Source organism: Adiantum capillus-veneris, chromosome 2 (assembly GCF_014529385.1).
Source record: "Adiantum capillus-veneris isolate H3 chromosome 2, ASM1452938v2, whole genome shotgun sequence".
NCBI classification, from domain to species: Eukaryota; Viridiplantae; Streptophyta; class Polypodiopsida; order Polypodiales; family Pteridaceae; genus Adiantum; species Adiantum capillus-veneris.
Window position 1 is genome coordinate 1,732,252 of NC_140932.1, and position 19,307 is coordinate 1,751,558.

The 19,307-nt window shown below is 44.4% G+C and overlaps 1 protein-coding gene across 2 annotated transcripts in view; it reads left to right on the forward strand.

Moving 5' to 3' along the window:
• Positions 1 to 19,307, forward strand: part of FLN1 (fructokinase-like 1) — an 81,766-nt gene that overhangs the window by 42,320 nt on the left and 20,139 nt on the right. Inside the window, exons 3-5 of one of the 2 annotated variants that reach the window (XM_086483351.1) lie at positions 15,253 to 15,341; positions 15,417 to 15,472; positions 15,575 to 15,706. In XM_086483351.1, coding sequence (XP_086339477.1) covers positions 15,253 to 15,341; positions 15,417 to 15,472; positions 15,575 to 15,706 — 277 coding nt within the window. The remainder of the gene's footprint in view (positions 1 to 15,252; positions 15,342 to 15,416; positions 15,473 to 15,574; positions 15,707 to 19,307) is intronic. The other variant, XM_086483355.1, reaches the window with a different exon arrangement.

A 19,307-nucleotide genomic window follows, 5' to 3' on the forward strand; every position in this document is an offset into this window, starting at 1 on the left:
ATGTTGGTGACTATGTCGATGACGACGATGCGACGATGACGCACTGAAAACGCAGATGCTGAAATCTGTGTTTTCCGGGCTGAAATAGTAAACCTTGCGGAAACTAACCGGGCGGCGAGGAACTGTTGCAGTAAGGTGAGGTCTGCGAGGTTCGGGACTTGATCTGCGGTGTCTAAGGGCTGAAAACTGAAAAGGCTGATGGTTCTTGAGGTTCCGTTGCGGAGAATCTGCAAAACTCTAGGGTTGGATGCAGGTGCAAAAACGCTAGGGCTGAAAATCTGCAAATCTGTCGCCGGTTGTTCTGCAAATGCAAAACGCTAGGCTGATCTGACGTTCTGCTGTCGTCGGAATCTGCGAGTGCAAATCGCTGGCTGATCTGGTCCAAAAACACTAGGTTGTTGTTCTGGAGCAAAAACGCTAGGGCTTGGGGTTCTGTTGAGAAGTTGCGTGTTGAGCGAGTGCTCTTGCTGCCTCTTCTGCCAATTAGTGCTAGCCTAGGTTTGCTTATATACAAACTCACTCAATTTGCCCTACCTACTTTTCAGCAAAAGTCACTGAAAAATTATAAGTGAAAAATGTCAAAAATAGGGAAAATAGGTCTATGCACTGTAAAAATGCTACTGATGGGATCTGACTGGAATTCGATGGTCATGCTGTGTGTAACCAGAGGATATGCATCTAATCTAAGTGCCTGGGCATGCACGGTCTGCGAACAGACTCACAAAAGTGCCAGATCACTTCTAAATCTAGACTAACTGGACTGACTGAACCCTTGTCGTGTTGTAGCTTGTCCACGGACACATAGGGTTGGATGTGTCACGTGACACAATGCCAAAGCTCCTCTGCAATGCAAAATCGCCAAGGCTGATCTGTCCTTGCAAAAACGCTAGCTTGATGCAGAGTTGCAAAAACGCTAGGTCATGTAGTTGGGGGTCCTGCTGAGAAGGTGCCTGTTGAGCGGTGCTCCTGCTGCCTCTTCTGCCAATTAGTGCTAGCCTAGGTTTGTTTATATACAAACTTACTCAATTTGCCCTACCTACTTTCCAACAAAAGTCACTTAAAAATAATAAGTGAAAAATGTCAAAAATAGGGAAAATAGGCTTAATGCACTGGAAAATTCCCCTGAAGGATTCTAATGGATTCTGATGGGAATGCTTATGGTCATGCTGTGTGCAACCGAAGGAATGCATCTACACTAAGTGACTGGTCATGCACGGTCTGCAAACAGACTCACAAAAGTGCCAGATCACTTCTTATTCTAGACTGACTTGACTTAACTGAACCCTGGTCATGCTGTAGCTTGTCCATGGACACATAGGGTTGGATGTGTCACGTGACAACTTCTCAATCCTTGGGGAAGGAGATGGAGTTCTTCTTCCACACATGAATTGTGTGTGTGTGTGTGGAAAAATGTGTTAAGAGTAAAATGCAGCCCCCTCTCTCTTCTTGGTCGACCCCTCTTGCTAATTGCTCATGGTGGCCTCCCATTGGCTCCTGTAAAGCTTAGCCAATCACAAATTAGAAGCATAGTTGATAGCCTTTTGACAAGTGTCTTCCTTTCCTCTTCTGTGAGAGCTTTAGGTAATTAAATAATTCAATTAAACTCTCATTGGACCTCTTAGTCTTCTTGCCAATAGGAAATAGGCAAGCCATTGGGCTACTGAATGCACTCAGACTGGACTCAGAGAATGAACTCAGACTGCAGCAACTCTTCTTTGTCCTCGATCTCCGGTGGGTCTTCAATGATTGCTTCTTGAGGTGGCTCTCCTTTGTAAGGCTTTAATAGGCTCACATGGAAAGCATTGTGTATGAGCCAATGGTTGGGCAACTTGAGCTGATAGGTCATCCCATTGATTGGCCTAAGAATCTGAAAGGGACCATAGTACCTTTTTGCTAACTTAGCATAGTACTTTTGGTGTCCTGTAGGATTCTTGCCCATTGTGTGCCTTAATCGAGCCTTGGGAAACTTAAGCAAGACCCAATCATTTTGTTTAAAGGCTAGGGCTATTCTGTGCTTATCAGCAGCAGTCTTTTGCCTTTGCTGAGAGATGGATATAGCCTCCTTAATCTTTTGGAAAGATTCTTGCAGGTCTTGGCTATATTCATCTGTAGCGAAGATCTTCCCATGTACCTTGAGTAGCAAGGGACTTTTTGATCTTCCCTCTATCACCTCAAGAGGTGCTTTTCTCGTGGAAGTATGTATAGTGTTATTGTAAGAATACTCCACTAAAGGTATGTACTTCTCCCATTGGGACTTTTGATCTACTTCTGTGACATAAACTTTTAGTAGATCAAGAATTGTTAGGTTAGCTATTTCACTTTGGCTTGAGGATGATAGGCCGAAGAGAAGTTTAGCCTTGTACCTAAATTCTCAAAGAGACACTTCCAGAAATTACTGGTCATTCTAGGATCTCTATCCGACACTATAGACATTGGCAAGCCATGGTATTTGAAGATTTGTGATATAAAGAGGGTTGCCATTTGATGGGCCTTGATAGTCTTTTTGACAGGTATGAAATTTGCTTGTTTGCTAAACCTGTCTAGTATTGTCCATATTCCGGTATTCCCATGGATAGACATGGGCAATCCAAAGATAAAATCCATGGATATGCTCTCCCATGGTGAATTAGGGATTGACAAAGGTTGAAGTAATCCAGGTTGCTTCCCTCCATCAAACTTTGTCTTTTGGCATACCACACATTTTTAAGCTTACTCTTGTATGTCTGCTTTCATGGCAGGCCAATAGAAATATGTTTCTATCCCTTTTAAGATAGACTGAATCCCTCTATGCCCCGCATAAGGAGGAGCATGAGATTCATACATTACTTTCTCACGCAATGAGTTAGTAACGCATAGTCTATTGCCATAGAGAAGATAACCATGTTGTAGGGTAAATGGTTCTTCCTTCTTCCCTAGTGCAAGGGCTGAAATCACATCTCTAAAAATCGGGATCGATAGCATAGAAGATAGATCATTGTGAGTTGCTAATGGATACCGCATTCACTCTCGGTCGTCTTGAGAGTGTATTGGCCACTTGATTATGCTTGCCAACAATGTGAGCAATATGAAAATGAAATTGCGAAAGGAAATTTGCCCACCTCATTTGTTTGTCGGAGAGCTTGGTCTGCGTCATGAAGTACTTGAGGCTTTGGTGATCCGTTCGCAGAATGAAAGGAGTCTCCAATAAATAGTGCTTCCACGAATCTAGAGCATGTAGGACTGCTAAGAGTTCCTTTTCATATATGCCTAGAGCTTGCTCAACAGGGTCGAGCCTTCGACTTTCGTAGGCTATGGCGTGCCCTTCTTGGAGCAAAACAGCTTCAAGTCAATCACCACAAGTGTCGCATTGGACCTCAAATGGCTTTGAGAGATCGGAAAGTGTAAGCACAGGTTGAGAGAGAAGCTTCTCTTTAAGCTTTTTGAAAGCATTGTTCTCCTTGGTGGACCATATATACCTAACGTTTTTTTTATTAGGTCATGTAAGGGTCCCGCGATTTGTGAGAACTTTTCTATGAAGCATCTATAGTATGCACACATACCTATAAAGCTTTTTAAATCATGTAGATTCCTTGGATTAGGCCATCCTTTTATTACCTCTATTTGGATGCCATCTTGAGAGATAATGTGACCTAAATACTGAATCTCTTGTAAGAAAAATTCACAATCTTTCGATTAATATAAACTTTATTCTCTCTTAAAACTTGAAACATTACCTGGAGGTGTTGCTTGTGTTCGTCTAATGAATTAGAGTAGATGATTATATCATCAAAGAACACTCTACTAAAGGTTCGGTGAGGCCTGAATAGCTTCTTTATCAAGCAGTTAAATGTGTTTGGTGCATTGGTCAAGCCAAAATGTCACGTGACACATCCAACCCTATGTGTTTGAACTTTGTGGACAAGCTACAGCATGACCAGGGTTCAGTTCAGTGAAGTCAGTTTAGAATAGGAAGTGATTTGGCACTTTTGTGAGTCTGTTCGCAGACCGTGCATGTCCAGGCACTTAGTGTAGATGCATATCCTCTGGTTGCACACAACATGATCATAAGCATTCCCATCAGAATCCATCAGAATCCTTCAGGAGAATTTTCCAATGCATTTAGCCTATTTTTCCTATTTTTGACAATTTTCACTTATTATTTTAAGTGACTTTTGTTGGGAACTGAGTAGGGCAAATTGGGCAAGTTGATATATAAGCAAACCAAAGTTAGCACTAAATGGCAGAAGAGGCAGCAGGAGCACTTGGCAAGCAAACCAAAGTTAGCACTAAATGGCAGAAGAGGCAGTAGGAGCACTTGGCTCAACAGGCAACTTCTCAGCAAGATTCCCCCTTGGTGGCGTTTCTCCCTCCAAGCAAGTCCCCTACAGCCTAGCGTTTTTCATCAGCACAGCCTCCCCAAGCCTTGGCGTTTTTACTCCAACCACCTATCGCCTGAAGATCTCAGCCCTAGCGTTTTCCCCTACAGCAGACATCGCCACAGATCAGCCTCAGCCTAGCGTTTTCAGAACCAAATCGCCCCGCTTTTTGCTAGCGTTTTTCCTCCAAGACGGCTTTGCAGCCCTAGCGTTTTCTAGAACCCCAATCGCCCCCTTTTGGCACGGCGATTTCAGCAGGTAAAGCACCAGCAGGTTTTCAGCCTTGACCACCATAAAGACCAGCAGTTTTCAGCCATTAGAGAGCAGCACCCATCAACGTTTTTGGTCCCGATGATATTCAGCCAGTAGCGTTTTTGGGACAGCAGCAATTCAGCCTCAGATTTCAGCCAATAGCGTTTTTGAAGAGCAGTACCAAAGCTTGAGTATTCAGCCCTTAGATCGGCCTTGCCATCCCCGTCGTCGTCATCGATCTATCCTAGACTTGCATCAGTCACATGCATCCATTTTGTACCAGTTTGTGCAATCAATCGTAGACCACTCTCGCCGACGAGAGTGGGGCCTTCGGAGGAGGGTTTTACAACGTCTCTGGTGTCGTATTCTCTTCTCTCTTTATCTCTCTGTCTCATACACTTGCATGCAGTGTCCATTCACTTTGTTTGTGATCATTGCACTCTCTCTCTATGAACGGAAGGCTCTCCCTTCCATAAGAATAAAAGGAACCTTGAGCACATTACGGAACACTCATCTTGAGAAATAACAACATTCATTCCGTTGCACCTAACACAAAAGGCATGACAATATACTCATAAAGACCAAACGTAGTGCGAACTGCGGTCTTTACAATGTCTTGATCAACTATCCTTATTTGATGGTAGCCACTTTTTAGGTCAATCCTACTGAAGTAGGTCGACCCCTGTAGCTTATCAGATAGGTCTTCTACCCGTGGAACGGGAAACCTATTCTTGATAGTGATCCTATTTAGTGCTCTATAGTCGACACACATACGATATGTGCCATCTTTCTTTTGCACTAATAACACGGGTGAACAAAATGGAGATGAGCTGGTGTAACCATGCCTTTGTCAACCAACTCATGCACTTGCCACATAATCTCCTCTTATTGAGCTTGAGAAACTCTATAAGGAGGTTTATTAGGCGGTGAGCTTCTTGGCAGAAGCTCAATTGCATGGTCGTCATCCCCCATTTGGGAGGTAGATCACAAGAGATGTCATCAATGAAAACGTCTTGAAATTTCTTGAGGAACTTGGATAACTCTTAACTCCTTTTGATTGCTTATATCTTCTTTTGCTAGAACATTAGGTTCATTTTGAGAATCTTTAACAAAAATCATGTACATGGAAATAGAGCTCTTTATTGAATTATTGAAAGCTTGCTTATGTACAATAGGTATGGTACTATCCAACTCCTTAGCATCTATGTACATATCTTTTTCCCTGAACCTAAGTAGATTTTCCTTTCAGGGAATTTAACATTTGCAGCCATGTGATCAAACCATGGTGCCCCTAGGATTACATCCTCATGCTTGAGAGGAGAGATGAAGAAATCCTCTTTGTCCACATAGCTTTGGACATGAAGCTACTACGACAATCCCGTCTCCTCAAAGGAAGAACGATTTGGATCGCCGAGGAGCTGACTCCAAATCAACTTAAGCTTAAGGCAAGCGAGCTCAAGAAGATGCACGAAGCTCGTAAACAAGGCAAATGGGCGGTCTATCGAGGCGGAAAAGCCATCATTCAGGAGTTTCGAACTCCTAGACCCGTGCCTCCATCCCCTAACCCTCCATAGGATTTGCTCTTTCCTTTTCTCTTTCATTTTCTTGTCGGACCCTCAATCCTTAACTGAGATGTATGTCACAGCTTCTTAGTAGAAGCCCGATGTAATGTTTTATTTTGGTCTCATAGGTCATATTTGACCTGCGTGGACGATAATACAATCTATCTATCTCTCTCTCTATTACTCTCAGCACTATCTCTTACAGTTCTCCATTCTCTTTTGCTTTGGTCTAGTGCACAATCTCTCATTAAGTCAAGGAAGGCTCTCCTTTCCCTTTAGTAAAAGAAACCTCATCCTGAGCATACACCATTATTCAGTTCCGTTGCACATTACATTGTATCAGAGCTCTGTGGCAATGTTTGGTATCATCACTCAAGGAAAGAAGCACAAAGAACCACTGATTTTTTTTTTTTTTTTGGTTGCGATCGTACGTAACCCAAGACCACTTGGGCGTGTGGATCCTTAATCTGTGTTTTGAAGAGTGGCAAGTAACCCAAATAAGAAGGGCTTGTCTAGCCTCCCCTTGTTCCTCTTTTCCACTCATTGAGAGCGGACCTCGCACTTAGCGGCAAGCCAATCGACGTGAGGTGGGAAAAAGAAATCTTGGCGCCAAGGGGTGCACCCGCACCCACAGGAAGGAGTCGAGCTTGGGTAAGAGAAAAGACTTCTTAAACGTAGATTGCAAGCCAAGAACCCCAAGTACCCCAAGTACTCCAAGAACCCCAAGTACCCAAGTACCCCAGTACCCAAGAACCCAAGTACCCTAAGTACCCAACTACTCAGTGCATGGTCATCATGAGAAGTGGAATGGATACTTTGCGTGAAGGTGATGGAGTGAAGTTGGAGGAGAAGAACTCCCTACACCAAGAGGATTGTTCCCCTATCCCCCATCCCCATCTACGCCACAATTTCCACCAAGCCCTATGGACACAAGTCGATGATGGAGATGCTACTACAACCAGGAGTCTTTGGCTCGCTTGGCTGCAGTGAGAGAGGAGGAGCAACGTCTCAGACGGGGCATTGCTTCGTTGCAGAGGATGCAGGAGCAACATCTGGACAGTCCTTGGTTGGAGGAGCAGCTACAGCAGGCTCGCCAGGAGCTTGTTAGCGCAGAGGAGCGGCGACATGAGTTTGCTTTCCATCGACAGGCATCTCAGTGGACACAGGTGGGCGACAGAGTGACTGGTGCTTTCTTCGAGGCAGTGGGACCTCGACATACGCATGCCAAGGTCAGTCAGTTTAGGAGGCCCGATGGGTCAGTTGCTTCTGAGCCAGAGGAAATGCGTGTAGTTGCTACTGACTTTTACCGTGAGTTACTGTCTGCAGAGCCTCAGTCAGAGCGTCAGGATGCATGCAGGGAGCAGGTGTGGGCACAAATGCCTTGCCTTGTGACTGAGGAGATGCGTCAGAGGCTTTAGCTGTCACTTCAGCTTGAGGAGCTGCACACGGCTCTTAGTGCACTCCTCCGTGGTAGCTGCCCAGGTGAGGATGGATTGACTCTTAGTTTTTTCTTGGAGTACTGGGACTTGCTTGGCCCAGATCTCTGTAGTGCTTTTCAGTACATCTTGCACGCAGGAGTGATGCCTGACAGCATGAGTGAGGGTCTGATCTACCTCATTCCCAAGGAGGGTGGCTCCTTGGTGATGAGATTCGACAGTGGCGCCCCATCACCATCCTCAACTCAGCCTACAAAATGCTTGCCAAGGCTTTGAGTTTGAGGATCCAGCCACCTCTAGAGAGCCTTATACATGGGACTCAGACAAGTTTTGTCAAGGAGCGTAGTATCCTTGACAACATCTTTACTTTTTGGGAGGCTTCTGCCCTTGCACGGCTCCATGGTGAGGATATGGTGATTCTTCTTCTCGATTTTGAGAAGGCATACGATAGAGTTGACTGGGACTTTCTAGAGGGCACTCTACGCAAGATGGGCTTCTTAGATGCTTGGACGAGAGGGGTGTCAGCTTTGTACAGACAGGCACATAGTCAGGTACTTTTGGCAGGAGGTAGAGGTGATCGTTTCATGCTCACACATTCGGTTAGACAGGGCTGTCCTCTTGCCCCCTTCCTCTTTCTGTTTTATGTTGAGGCGATGAGCAGTTTTTTGGTGTCGCAGCCCCTATTCGGGGAGATGAGCTACTGGACGCTGAGTTTGCTGACGATTTAGCCTTGTACTTAGATGACCAGGACGCCAACCTTCACAGGTGTGAGCAGGATCTTGAGACCTTCTGTTGTGCATCTAGCGCACTGATCAACTGGAGAAAGACAATGGTTTTCTCGGTTGGTAGTGCTCCTGTGCCCGATTGGACGCCAGGTGAGGGTTTCAGGTGGATTCCCCCAGGGATTGCAGTTCGGTACTTGGGCTGTCAGGTTGGTTTTGACTTGTCTCCCGAGCAGCAGATTGCTCCCCTCCTCCTGTCCATCAGGAGGAAGCTGTTACATTGGAGCTCCGTACGACTTTCTTTGGCTGGCAGAGTTGTAGTGGCCAACCAGGTGCTGTTGGCTACTATGTGATACATCACTTCTTGCTGGATATTCTCGAGTTCTTGTATCAGCCAGGTAGAGCGACTGATCAGGAATTTCCTTTGGTCAGGGCGAGAAACTCTGGCTGCCCGAGCCAAAGTGGCTTGGCAGGTCATCATTCTTCCTTGTTCACAGGGAGGGCTTGGGATCATTGACCCAGCACAGTAGAGCAGAGCCCTTCTTGGGAAGTTCATCGTCTGAGGTCGTCTTCTAGGTGACGAGCCCTAGAAGGAGTTCTTGTTACAATGGCCCTTGGCAACCTTCAACCAGATGGATCTTCACAGAGATGCGTAGAGTTGGTTTGAGCAGGAGACTGGAGGATCGCTTCGATCTTGGGAGCACTTGCGGCGAGGCCTGGAGCAGCGCCAGCCTACTTGCACGGAGGAGCGCCTGCGACAACCACTTGTTTGGAACCCCATGGTTAGCACTCAGAGAGGGCACTTGGTTGGTAGTCGGCCTTATGTTTCCTGGGGTTCCATGGCAGCGGGTCCAGCACTCTCTCTAGGTGACTGGTTACAGTTTTCAGGCTTGTCAGAGAAGCTACAGGGCTTTCAGCTACAAGGCATGAGAGGGGTGCAGAGCATGTGTTAGGACATCTCAAAGGCAGTACCAGCTGAGTGGCTCACGTCTCTCAAGTCGACAGCGCCCAGATGGATGGGAGCCTTCACGCGATTGGAGGTTCTCATCTTTGTTCGGGCTTGCTCAGAGACTGTTCCCTCCCTGTTTTTCGAGCTACAGGGTGAGGGACGCTTACAACGAGTTGCAGTAGAGGCTCCGAAGGTGGCAGTGCTGTTTTCAGAGGATCCGAGTGGTGGGCATCTATGGGAGGACTTGTGTCATCGATCCTGACCCAGCAGCTCTTGAGATTGGACATTGGAGGCTATGGGCTTGGGAGTGTTGTCCACTGGCATGAGTACAGTGGGACCCTGGAGAGTGGTTCTGGAGGGACCCTTTCTCTTCTGGAGACCACTCAGGTGTCCCTTTCTTTCAGTACACTGTTCGACTGGGATGTCACATACTGGCAGGAGGAGGGTCTCACAGTTGAGTTCTTGATAGCTTTTTGGGAGAGGTTGTGGGACTCCAGACAGCCGAGGCGAGTCACTTTGTTTCAGTGGGCTGGTCGCACACAGAGCTACAGCAGTTGGGAGTTGGCTAGTGCATAATGGTCTCTCGGCCGCATGTGCAACTTGTGGCCACCTTGTGGAGAGTCAGCGTCATTGTCTTTGGGACTGTCCTTTGGCACAACAGGTGTGGCTTTGTGTTCTTCGGCTGATGCCCGATCTTTCGACGGCTCGGCAGTACACTTGGGGGGCAGCGGCTTGGTCCACTCTCACGGGCCCGGCACTTCAGTTTGAGCTATCTTCCACCGATAGGATGATAGTGATGCAGGGGGGGCAACCTACACTCCAGCCTGCCACAGAGTTTACTCCACAGGAGTGGTGCAGTGAGAGAGAGAGGAGTGCTGGGAGCTCATCAGTGGCCTGACACTCTGGTTCATCAGGCGGGCCTGCTATTTCCGCATCTTTGAGGCTCGCCCTGTCCACCAGCAAAGATTGTTCATGATCTTTGGCTAGAGTTGATCCACACTCTCTGAGGACAGCTCGAGAGTCTTCAGGGCAGCTCCAACCGCATGCGGGAGCGTAGAGAGGCCTTCCTTCGACTCTGGCGTCCTGGGTCTTTTTTCACCATGGTCCAGGGTGTACTTAGATGGCATTACCGTCCACCTGTGTGGCTCTTCCCTCCTCCCATTTCTTGATTTAGCCTCATTGTACATATGCTATTTTTTCATTGGGAGAGTCTCCCCTTCATGATTGTTGTAGCCCTCTCTCGAAGAGGTGGTTGTAGCCCTGTGGGCAGTTTCATTAACTAATAGAAGGATCTTTTTCTCGGAATTTTTTTTTCCAAATCAAGCACCGCAACGAGAGCAAAAAGGACACGTAACATTGTAAGCTTTACAACAGGGGAAAAGATTTCTTGAAAATCCATTCCTTCTTTCTGTGCATATCCTTTTGCAACCAATCTTGCCTTGTACTTGGGTTGTTCATCCACGATTTTAATCTTGTACACCCATTTGTTAGGAAGAGCCTTTCTCCCTTTAGGCAATGGCACAAGATTCCAAGTATCATTTGCATATAAGGATTTCATTTCCTCTTGCATTGCAAGCTCCCACTTACTGCTTGACTCACATGACTTAGCCTCTTTATAAGTAAGAGGTTCACCCTCATCTGGCAACATTACATGATGCAAAGAGGGATTAAATCTCTTCGGTTGCCTTCTCAAACGAGTTGACCTGCGTACCCAATGATCTACATTCTCAGGCAACAGTTCTACATTATGAGGCAACTCATTTTCAGCTCTATCATGCTGCTGAAAATCATTTTCAGCCAATTCAGGTGGTTGTCCATCCTCATTAGGATCATCAATATCATGTCCTACCTCTTCTGGCTCAAGGTTAACCGGCTGATTATCAATTTCAGCTTGCGGTAATGCATCATGAGGCTCTTTTTCAACATCAATAGTTGCACGAGATGTTGAAATCTGACTGTTTTCTTGTCAGAATCAGATTTTGTAGCATTCTTAAGCAATTTTGCCTCATTGAACACTACATCTCGGCTACGAATTATCTTTTTAAATTGTGGTAACCACACTCTATAGCCCATTTCACCTTCTTCTCCATAACCTAGAAAGACTCCATTAATGGACTTCATATCAAGCTTTGTTCTCAAGTCATTGCGTATATGGACAAAAGCTTCGCAGCCAAATACTCTCAAATGATCCTTAGAGGCAGGTTTGCCAGACCAAACCTCCTCTGGAATGTCATTTTTCAGCGTACTATTCGGAGAGCGATTGCAAATATGAACTGCAATTTTTAATGCCTCTCCCCAAAACTCTTGGAAAAGATTAGTGGTGGACAACATGCAACGCACTCTCTCACATAAAGTACTGTTGTACCTCTCAGCCACACCATTAGAAGACGGATTATAAGGGGCTATCAACTCTCTTTTGATCCCATTATCATCACAAAAACGCTAAAATTCAGCAGATACATATTCTCCTTCATTGTCCGACCTGAGACATTTAAGCTTAGCACTCTTTTGAGCAGTGACAAAAGCATGAAACTTCTTAAAAGCATTAAAAGTCTCACTCTTGCTTTTCAACAAATGCACCCATCCTTTCCTAGTACAGTCATCAATAAATGTAACAAAATACAATGCACCACCAAAGACTTAACATGCATAGTGCATACATCGAAGTGAATAAGATTAAGAGGATTAGCTTTGCGAGAGACACCAGAGTAATAAGAAGATTTCTTTTGCTTTCCATAAAGACAATCGTTACAAAAATCCAAGTTTTTGCCTTCTACATCAACCCTCTTCAAAGAGGAAAGCACATCAATACCCTTTTGGCTCATATGGCCAAGTCTCTTATGCCACAATTTCGTATGTGAAGCAACTTCAACAACAACAAGAAACTTGCCAGGCAAAGCTTTACATCGAAGATAGTACAAAGTATCTCTTTTAGACCCTTTTGTAACAAGCATAGAGCCCTTGAGCAACTTCCATGAACCCCCAAGTTCCAACAAATATGGTAGTAAAACCATGTCATCTAACTGGCCAAATGATAGCAAACTTTTTTTAATGCTTGGTACAAACCTGACATCATTCAATACAAGCTCTTGACCATTGTTAAGAGCCCAAGCGCATGGTACCTATTCCCTGAATATTGCAAGCAAAATTATCACCAAGGTACACCTTGCCATAATTGCTTGCAGCATATGTAGCAAAACACTCCAAAGATAGAGTCACATGGAAAGAAGCACCAAAATCTACCAGCCAAGACTAGGATAGGCCATCATTAGCACTTAGCAATGCATCAATGACATCTTTCTTTGAGATAAGCATGTCTTTTGCATTAGCTATCACCAAATCTGAGGGGCATGAAGTTGCAACCAAAATTTCCTCAACGTCTGACAACTCCTCAATGACCACACTAGAGGATACGTTTGCATTTTCAGCATCCTTGGAGGAATCACTTGCTGATTTGCCCCTGTCTTCTCATCTTTCTTCTTCTTCACTTCCGCTTCCTTCTTCTTATCCTGCTCTTTCTTGAAATATCGACAATCGGGTTTCTTGTGACCACATTGATAGCAAGTGATATCCTTATCCTTTGTCTCGCTCTTACTTCTATTTTGAGTCCTGTTGCCCGCATCACGCTTTTGATTTCTACCTCTTGCATTGTAGGAAGAGCTTCCACCTTTCCCACTAGACTTGTGTATAATCTCTTTATTGAAAATAGACCCTCTCACACCGTCATACGTGAGGCTGGGACTGTTACTCAAGGAGACAACCAATGTTTCCCAAGTATCTGTCAATGTCATAAGCAAGAAAATAGCTTTCAGCTTATCATCAAATTGCTGAAGCCCAGTGTCCTGCAACTGACTAAACACACCTGTAAAAGCACTCAAGTGCTCAGAAGCTGACTTCGAGTCATCAAGCTGCATATTCACCAGCTTTCGCATCAAATGCACCTGGTTCACAGGCGTCGTGTTCTCATAATTGGACTTTAGCTTTTGCCATATAGCGTAAGCAGAGTCCAAACGCTTGATGTCCGTCAAAATGTCATCATGGATAGCCATTTTGATGTAGGTCATGGCCTTCTTATTCAACCTGGCCCACTCCAAGTCAGACAAACCTTGTGGCTTATTCTCTTCCAATGCATCTTCACAATCCTTTAAGAAAAGGATACCTTGCATGCGTTCTTGCCAAAGGTCGAAGCCTTGACCATCAAACCGTTTGATTTCCATCAAACTTTTAGTGTCAGATGCGGAAGAGGTAGCAACCATTTTAACTCAACCACAAGTGAGTATACAATATAGATGCAGTAGTCTGAAAATTTCAGCAAATAAGAGCAACCACAAGACTTTGCATACAATAGACCACAATTCCTTTACATGAAACTGTCCAAATGTGAATTTTCAGCTGAGTATGTGATTTAAATCACCTGTACTTAGCTTTTCACTCAAATCCTCACACAAAGCATCAATACATGTGATCCCATAAATTCGGTAAACCTGTGTATTGCTGTTATAACCTGTAATAATGTGTAAATCACCTGTTTTGACCTAAAAACAACCTGTTTTGGTAGTTTTGGTGACCTTCTTGACCCCGGAAACAAGGGGCTTTGCGATGGAAGTGAAAATCGTCGCGGGAAAGCAATATAGCTTGCTATCGAGTAGCCTGTGCAGGTCCTGTTTCGAACTGTAGGGCTCTGATACCAGTTGAAAGCACGAAGGAGAGGCTATCGGGAGATGCGCGAGGTGAAAGAGTGCAAGTCTGGGCCGGCTATAGCCCCAAGCGTGAGTGCAAGGAAGCAGTAGCACTGTAGACGGAAGTAGAGGGAGAGAGAGGGCTCATACGATTTGGAGAAAACTCACTTGTTGAGTTTTTGGGCTTTCCCACTTTTATTATAAGCGTCACTTTAAAAAATGTGTCCAGGTTCACAAAGTATAAAAATGTACAAAAGGGGTTATTTAGGCCTTTAACCCAACACTTTTGTGTCTTGGTGATGACCTCAACCCAAGATGATTTCTTCTCCTCCTCCTCCTTGATGACCCGCACTTGCTCTTTGATTGTGTTCAGCTCCTCCATCAAGGAAGGTTGAAATTCCCCTTCTTCAAGTCGCCCACTTTTGACTTCAAGAAGCTCACCTTGTAGATTTCGGATGATGGAATCTTGGATGACCACTTTCTCCTCGAGCGAAACGATCCTCCTACGCATGCCATCTCTTTCTTCGGTCCATCTATGAAGAATAGTGCTCCTCTCCTTCCTCTACTCTGCCACTTCGTTTCTCCATTCTCTCATTTCCTTCTCTATTGCCGACATCCTCTTCCCTGTCTGCATGAAAGAGGCTTTGTGGGCGGCCGGCGAGAGATGCGTCTTCTTACACGTGGGAGAAGCCGTTGGCACTTCTCCAATGCTTCCCATGAATGAGAGAGAGAGAGAGAGAGAGAGAGAGAGAGAGAGAGAGAGAAAGAGACAGAGAGAGAGAGAGTAATATAACAAAAAAATACAAGAAACCCTTAAAAACAGCAAGAAACACTTGTAAAACCTTAAAAAACAGAAAAACACAGATTTGAAATCCTAAAAAACAGCAAAAACCAGTGGCAAAACCCTAAAAAACAGCAAGAAACAGTGACGAAACCCGTTGTTGCCTTTACTGAATGTGGATAGGCCTTATGGAGTCTTGTGTCAATGATATTTTCTGTGATACTATGACTCTTTTTATGACTGCATGTGGAGATTTTTGGCATGGGTTGTACAAATTTTTCTATGATTTGTTCTCTTAAAAGATCATTTGCGGTAAATAGTTAGTTTCATTATGGGAACGTATGTTCTATATGAACTCCCTCTTAGTTCAATGCTCACTTTTTAGCCCTTTCATATCAAGCTAAATTTTTGGAGTAAAGCTCCGACTTTTCTGGCTTTGTTTTTTTAATGGTCTACAAGGAAAATCTCTAAGGCATTTTTTGAAGGTGCCTTATGGCTTTCCTACCTGAGGTGCAGATGGTGGTTCTTGGAGGCAGTGGGCTTGTTGGATCCGCTGTCTGCAAGGCAGCTGTTGGCCAAGGGATTGACGTTGTCTCTCTCAGTAGGTAGGCATTCATTGTTATTTGTCCATTTAGATGTAAGCTCTTGATTGTACCCTGGCCTAAGCTATAGCAGTGCAGGTCAGGGAGGCCCTCTTATACTGATGCATGGGTGGACCAAGTTGTAAGGATTGCAGGTATTGGATTATGGCATAATTTTTTTGGATTCACCTTTGTCTCTCATATGCTTCTCAATGGGTTAGTGCGGTGAAACTGACTCTGCTACAAGATGCTTACAGGGGATGGGGATGGCCTTTTGAATGGTGCTACAGATGTTGTCTCCACTATTCAAGGCTTTGTAACGAATGAACAAATGGAGCAGCTCAATGGTGAAGCAAATTTGCTGGCAATTAATGCTGCAAGCAATGCAGGTATTTTATTGGCTTAGAACCACACGTCTTTCTTTGGGATTGAGTCTCTGCTTGTAAGTTATCTGTCTTGTCATTGTATTGTTTAGAGATGTACTGAGTATTTAATAGGATTTTCTTTCTTTCCTGGTTTACCTGGCTGTGGCCAGACTATGAGTTGAGGCTTCAACAGACACCCACATACGCATGCACACCTGTGCAGGCCCCCTAGCTGTTTTTAAGGAAAGAAAATTGACATGCAGGTCATGATTTAGGGTTTCGGCAGACAATACATCAACTGTCATTCACAAATTCCATGCCTTTTATGCATAAATGGTGGTCTATCACATGCGAGTGTTTGTCTCCATACTATTGTCAATTCCAGCTACATAGATTGGCAGGATTAGGGTGCATTATGAAACAGTTGCTTTATAGGATGATCGAAAGAAGATTCACTAAAGCTTAATTGCATTAGTTGATGACTCTCTATAAAAGGAAATCAGAGCATTATTCATTTATCTCGTATACATTCATGGAAATATATCCCCCCCCCCCCCCCCCCCCCCTCCCTCCGCGGAAGATTTATGACACTGTACAATTTTCTTATGGGAGATCCTGGCGACATCCCATCTACTGCCAACTTAGGAAGGGGTTAGCAGCGGGAGAGTCACAGCCCAATGTATCTGCAAGTAAGCAGCATGGCACTCCAATGGCTGACAAAGATTAGGCAAGTGCTCGAGGAAAAGGTTGTGCGTGCTCCACCAGCATGGATATCCAGAGAGAGAATAAGGATAGGAAGAGGCAGAGTAACCTCCTGCTAAGCATTGTCGCCACCTGCTAAGTGTAGAGTAACTATGTGCTAAGCATAGTTACCAGGAGAGCTCTAAAACTGAATGTAACTTAAAATGTCAAAAGCAAGCTCAAATGATAGGGTACTATGGGGTCCAGAAACACCTTCCAAGCCAGTAGGGGAAGATAAAGGCTCTGCACCTGTATAGCAGTGCACATGCATTTGCAGCACCCGTGTACTGGTCGGAAGGCATACAGTCTTTCTCTAGTGTAGCCAGCACAGAGAAAAAGAAGAAAAAACGACTTTAAATCAATGTCTACTGAGGTTAATACAGGTTTTTGAGACAGATTAAAATATCAAGTGTCTGAGTGTACCGTGATTGCACAATCAAACCAGCCCATGCATCCTATCCCTATTATGCTGTAGAAGTGATTTATCCCCACCTGAGTGGATGTAGCGTGGTCTTGGTCTACACCGGTGCTAGTGAGATGGATGCCGTTAATGTTACCCTGTCCCAAATGGGATAGACTGTTCATCCTTGATTCTCAGTGTCAGCCTGTCTGTGGATTTGGTGTTAAGATCTAGGGCTTCTTATTATTGTTACTGGAAACTCCCAAAACTCCAATTTTTGGTTGTTTTGCCATTCCTGTTCGTATACCCTTCCATTCTCCAATCTTTGGCCGCCGTTACAAAATGCATGCTCTTCTTTTGTTAATTGCCTACCGAGTCTAGTCTAGTTCTCTTTACCCTTATCCTTTTACTTATCATTCGTGGGAGTGAATTTGGACTGAGATTGTGAAGAAAAAATTGCAGAGTTCTTTGGTTTTTGTTACCATTCCCATTAGAATTCTTATCTTTGTCATTGAAAGAATCAAGTGAAGAAGATTTATCATTTACCATCTTAAGCTTACCTTTGTCATGCGTCATCTCCTTGCGTTGTGCCAAGTGGATAGCTTCCAAAAATGACTTCAGATCACTAGCCTCCATGTCGATCTTGATAGAGTGGTCTAATCTGAAAAAAAAGTTCTCTAACCGTTTCTCATTTGTCTTCCTCAATTGCCTATCTAACTAGAACACTTCATTAGCATAAGACATACCAAGTTTACCTTGTTGAGACAAAGCCCGAAAGTTCTCTTTCAATCTCTTGAGGTAATGTTGAGGCAAGAAGTGCACCTTGAGATCTTCTTGCAACTCATCCTCACTGAATGTAAGAGACGTGTTCAAGAAAACAAAGAGGTTAGGAGAATCTTATGTTTTTAAACCTATTCCACGATCTCAAAGAAAGAATCGAATTGGTGCAACCAACATTAAATGTCAATAGCATCCGACTTACCATCATACTCATTGAATTGGATCCTTGAGAATTGGTTCAATGATGCTAGATGTAGCCTCGGTAGCCTCAACCATGGTATTAGAAAACCTCCCTTCTTTTGACTCAAGCAAGGAATTGGAGCGACATTCTAGAGTAGAAATGAGATCGTGCATAGCCTCTTGCACTCAATTGCCTCCATGCGCTCTTGCCGACATGCCTCTTCTTAACATATCATCATATCCATCATCATTCTCATCATGGAGCCCATGAGATTGGGTGAAATGGAAGTAGGTGAAACTAAATAAGGGGTAGGAGTGACTTGAGAATCCTTCGATGTAGAGCTATCACTTCCTTGATGGTTGGAGGTATCGATGCCAACACAAATCTTCACCATGCAAGGATTTATTTCCTCTTGCAAGAGGAGCATGACAAACTTCTTTCCAAGGCATTATCCACCCCATACAATGTTTGCCTTTTCCTACGCTCAAGGCGCATTGTCTTACACACAATGGCAAGCCCGTTGCTCCAAGAGTGAAAGGAGTCTTCCTTGAGGAACGACTTCAATTACCAGCTTCACATGAAAAACACTTTTGGGAGATTAGATGCTTAGTGAAACAGATATCTAAGACCAATGTCAAATTCAAAGGCACAAGAATTGAAAGAACACAATGACACAAATCACAATTATTTGTTAATAACCTTGCATTAGTCAATAAAACTTTCGAGTTAATGATGTACTCTTACTTAAAATCCATAGAGATAAATGAAGAGAAAGATCTCTCAAGTAGATAAGCAGATCTATGCGAGACATTGAGATATGCTATAGAGGATGTGGTTATCAAATAGGGAGAGTAAAAAAGCTTTCTCAAGTAGATAGGCAGATCTATGTGGAGATGGAGATCTACTATAGAGAATGTGGTAAACAAATAGAGAGTCATAGAGATGTAGAGGAAATGACACCGACAAGGTTCCAACCAACTCTCTCAAGGGCCCCCAACCCGCTAGGGGAGTGGTATTTACTTTTCATTATATCAACAACTTGTACACAAATCATATACTTCAACGCAAGACTCAGCTCGAATGTAGACTGATTACCACCACATGACTCTTCAAGATAAAGCTCCCAAGGCTGATATGTTGCATCGTTGAGATCCAATTCGGTGTGGGTTGCAGATGGCCACCAAGGGAAACATCTAGGGACGATTTTACACCGAATGTGAGGATACAAGGGCTGAATGTTGGATGCAAAAACATAAGATTTGACTCTCAAAGGTTGAAAATGTAACAGATCTAATGATTGCAGACGAGGCTGAATGGTGGCAGTGACGAACAACAGAGCATCTCCAATCAAGGCTGCATAAATTCCACAAACACATCGCCCAAGATGTTATATTCAATATGGTATGTATGGGACTGGAATTCTAAATCGACGCTTGTTGCTGTTGTACGCTACCCCCCCGCCATCGCTGACCCCCCCCCCCCCCCCCCCCCCCCCCCCCCTCCCCCCTTGCCCTCGCGTTGCC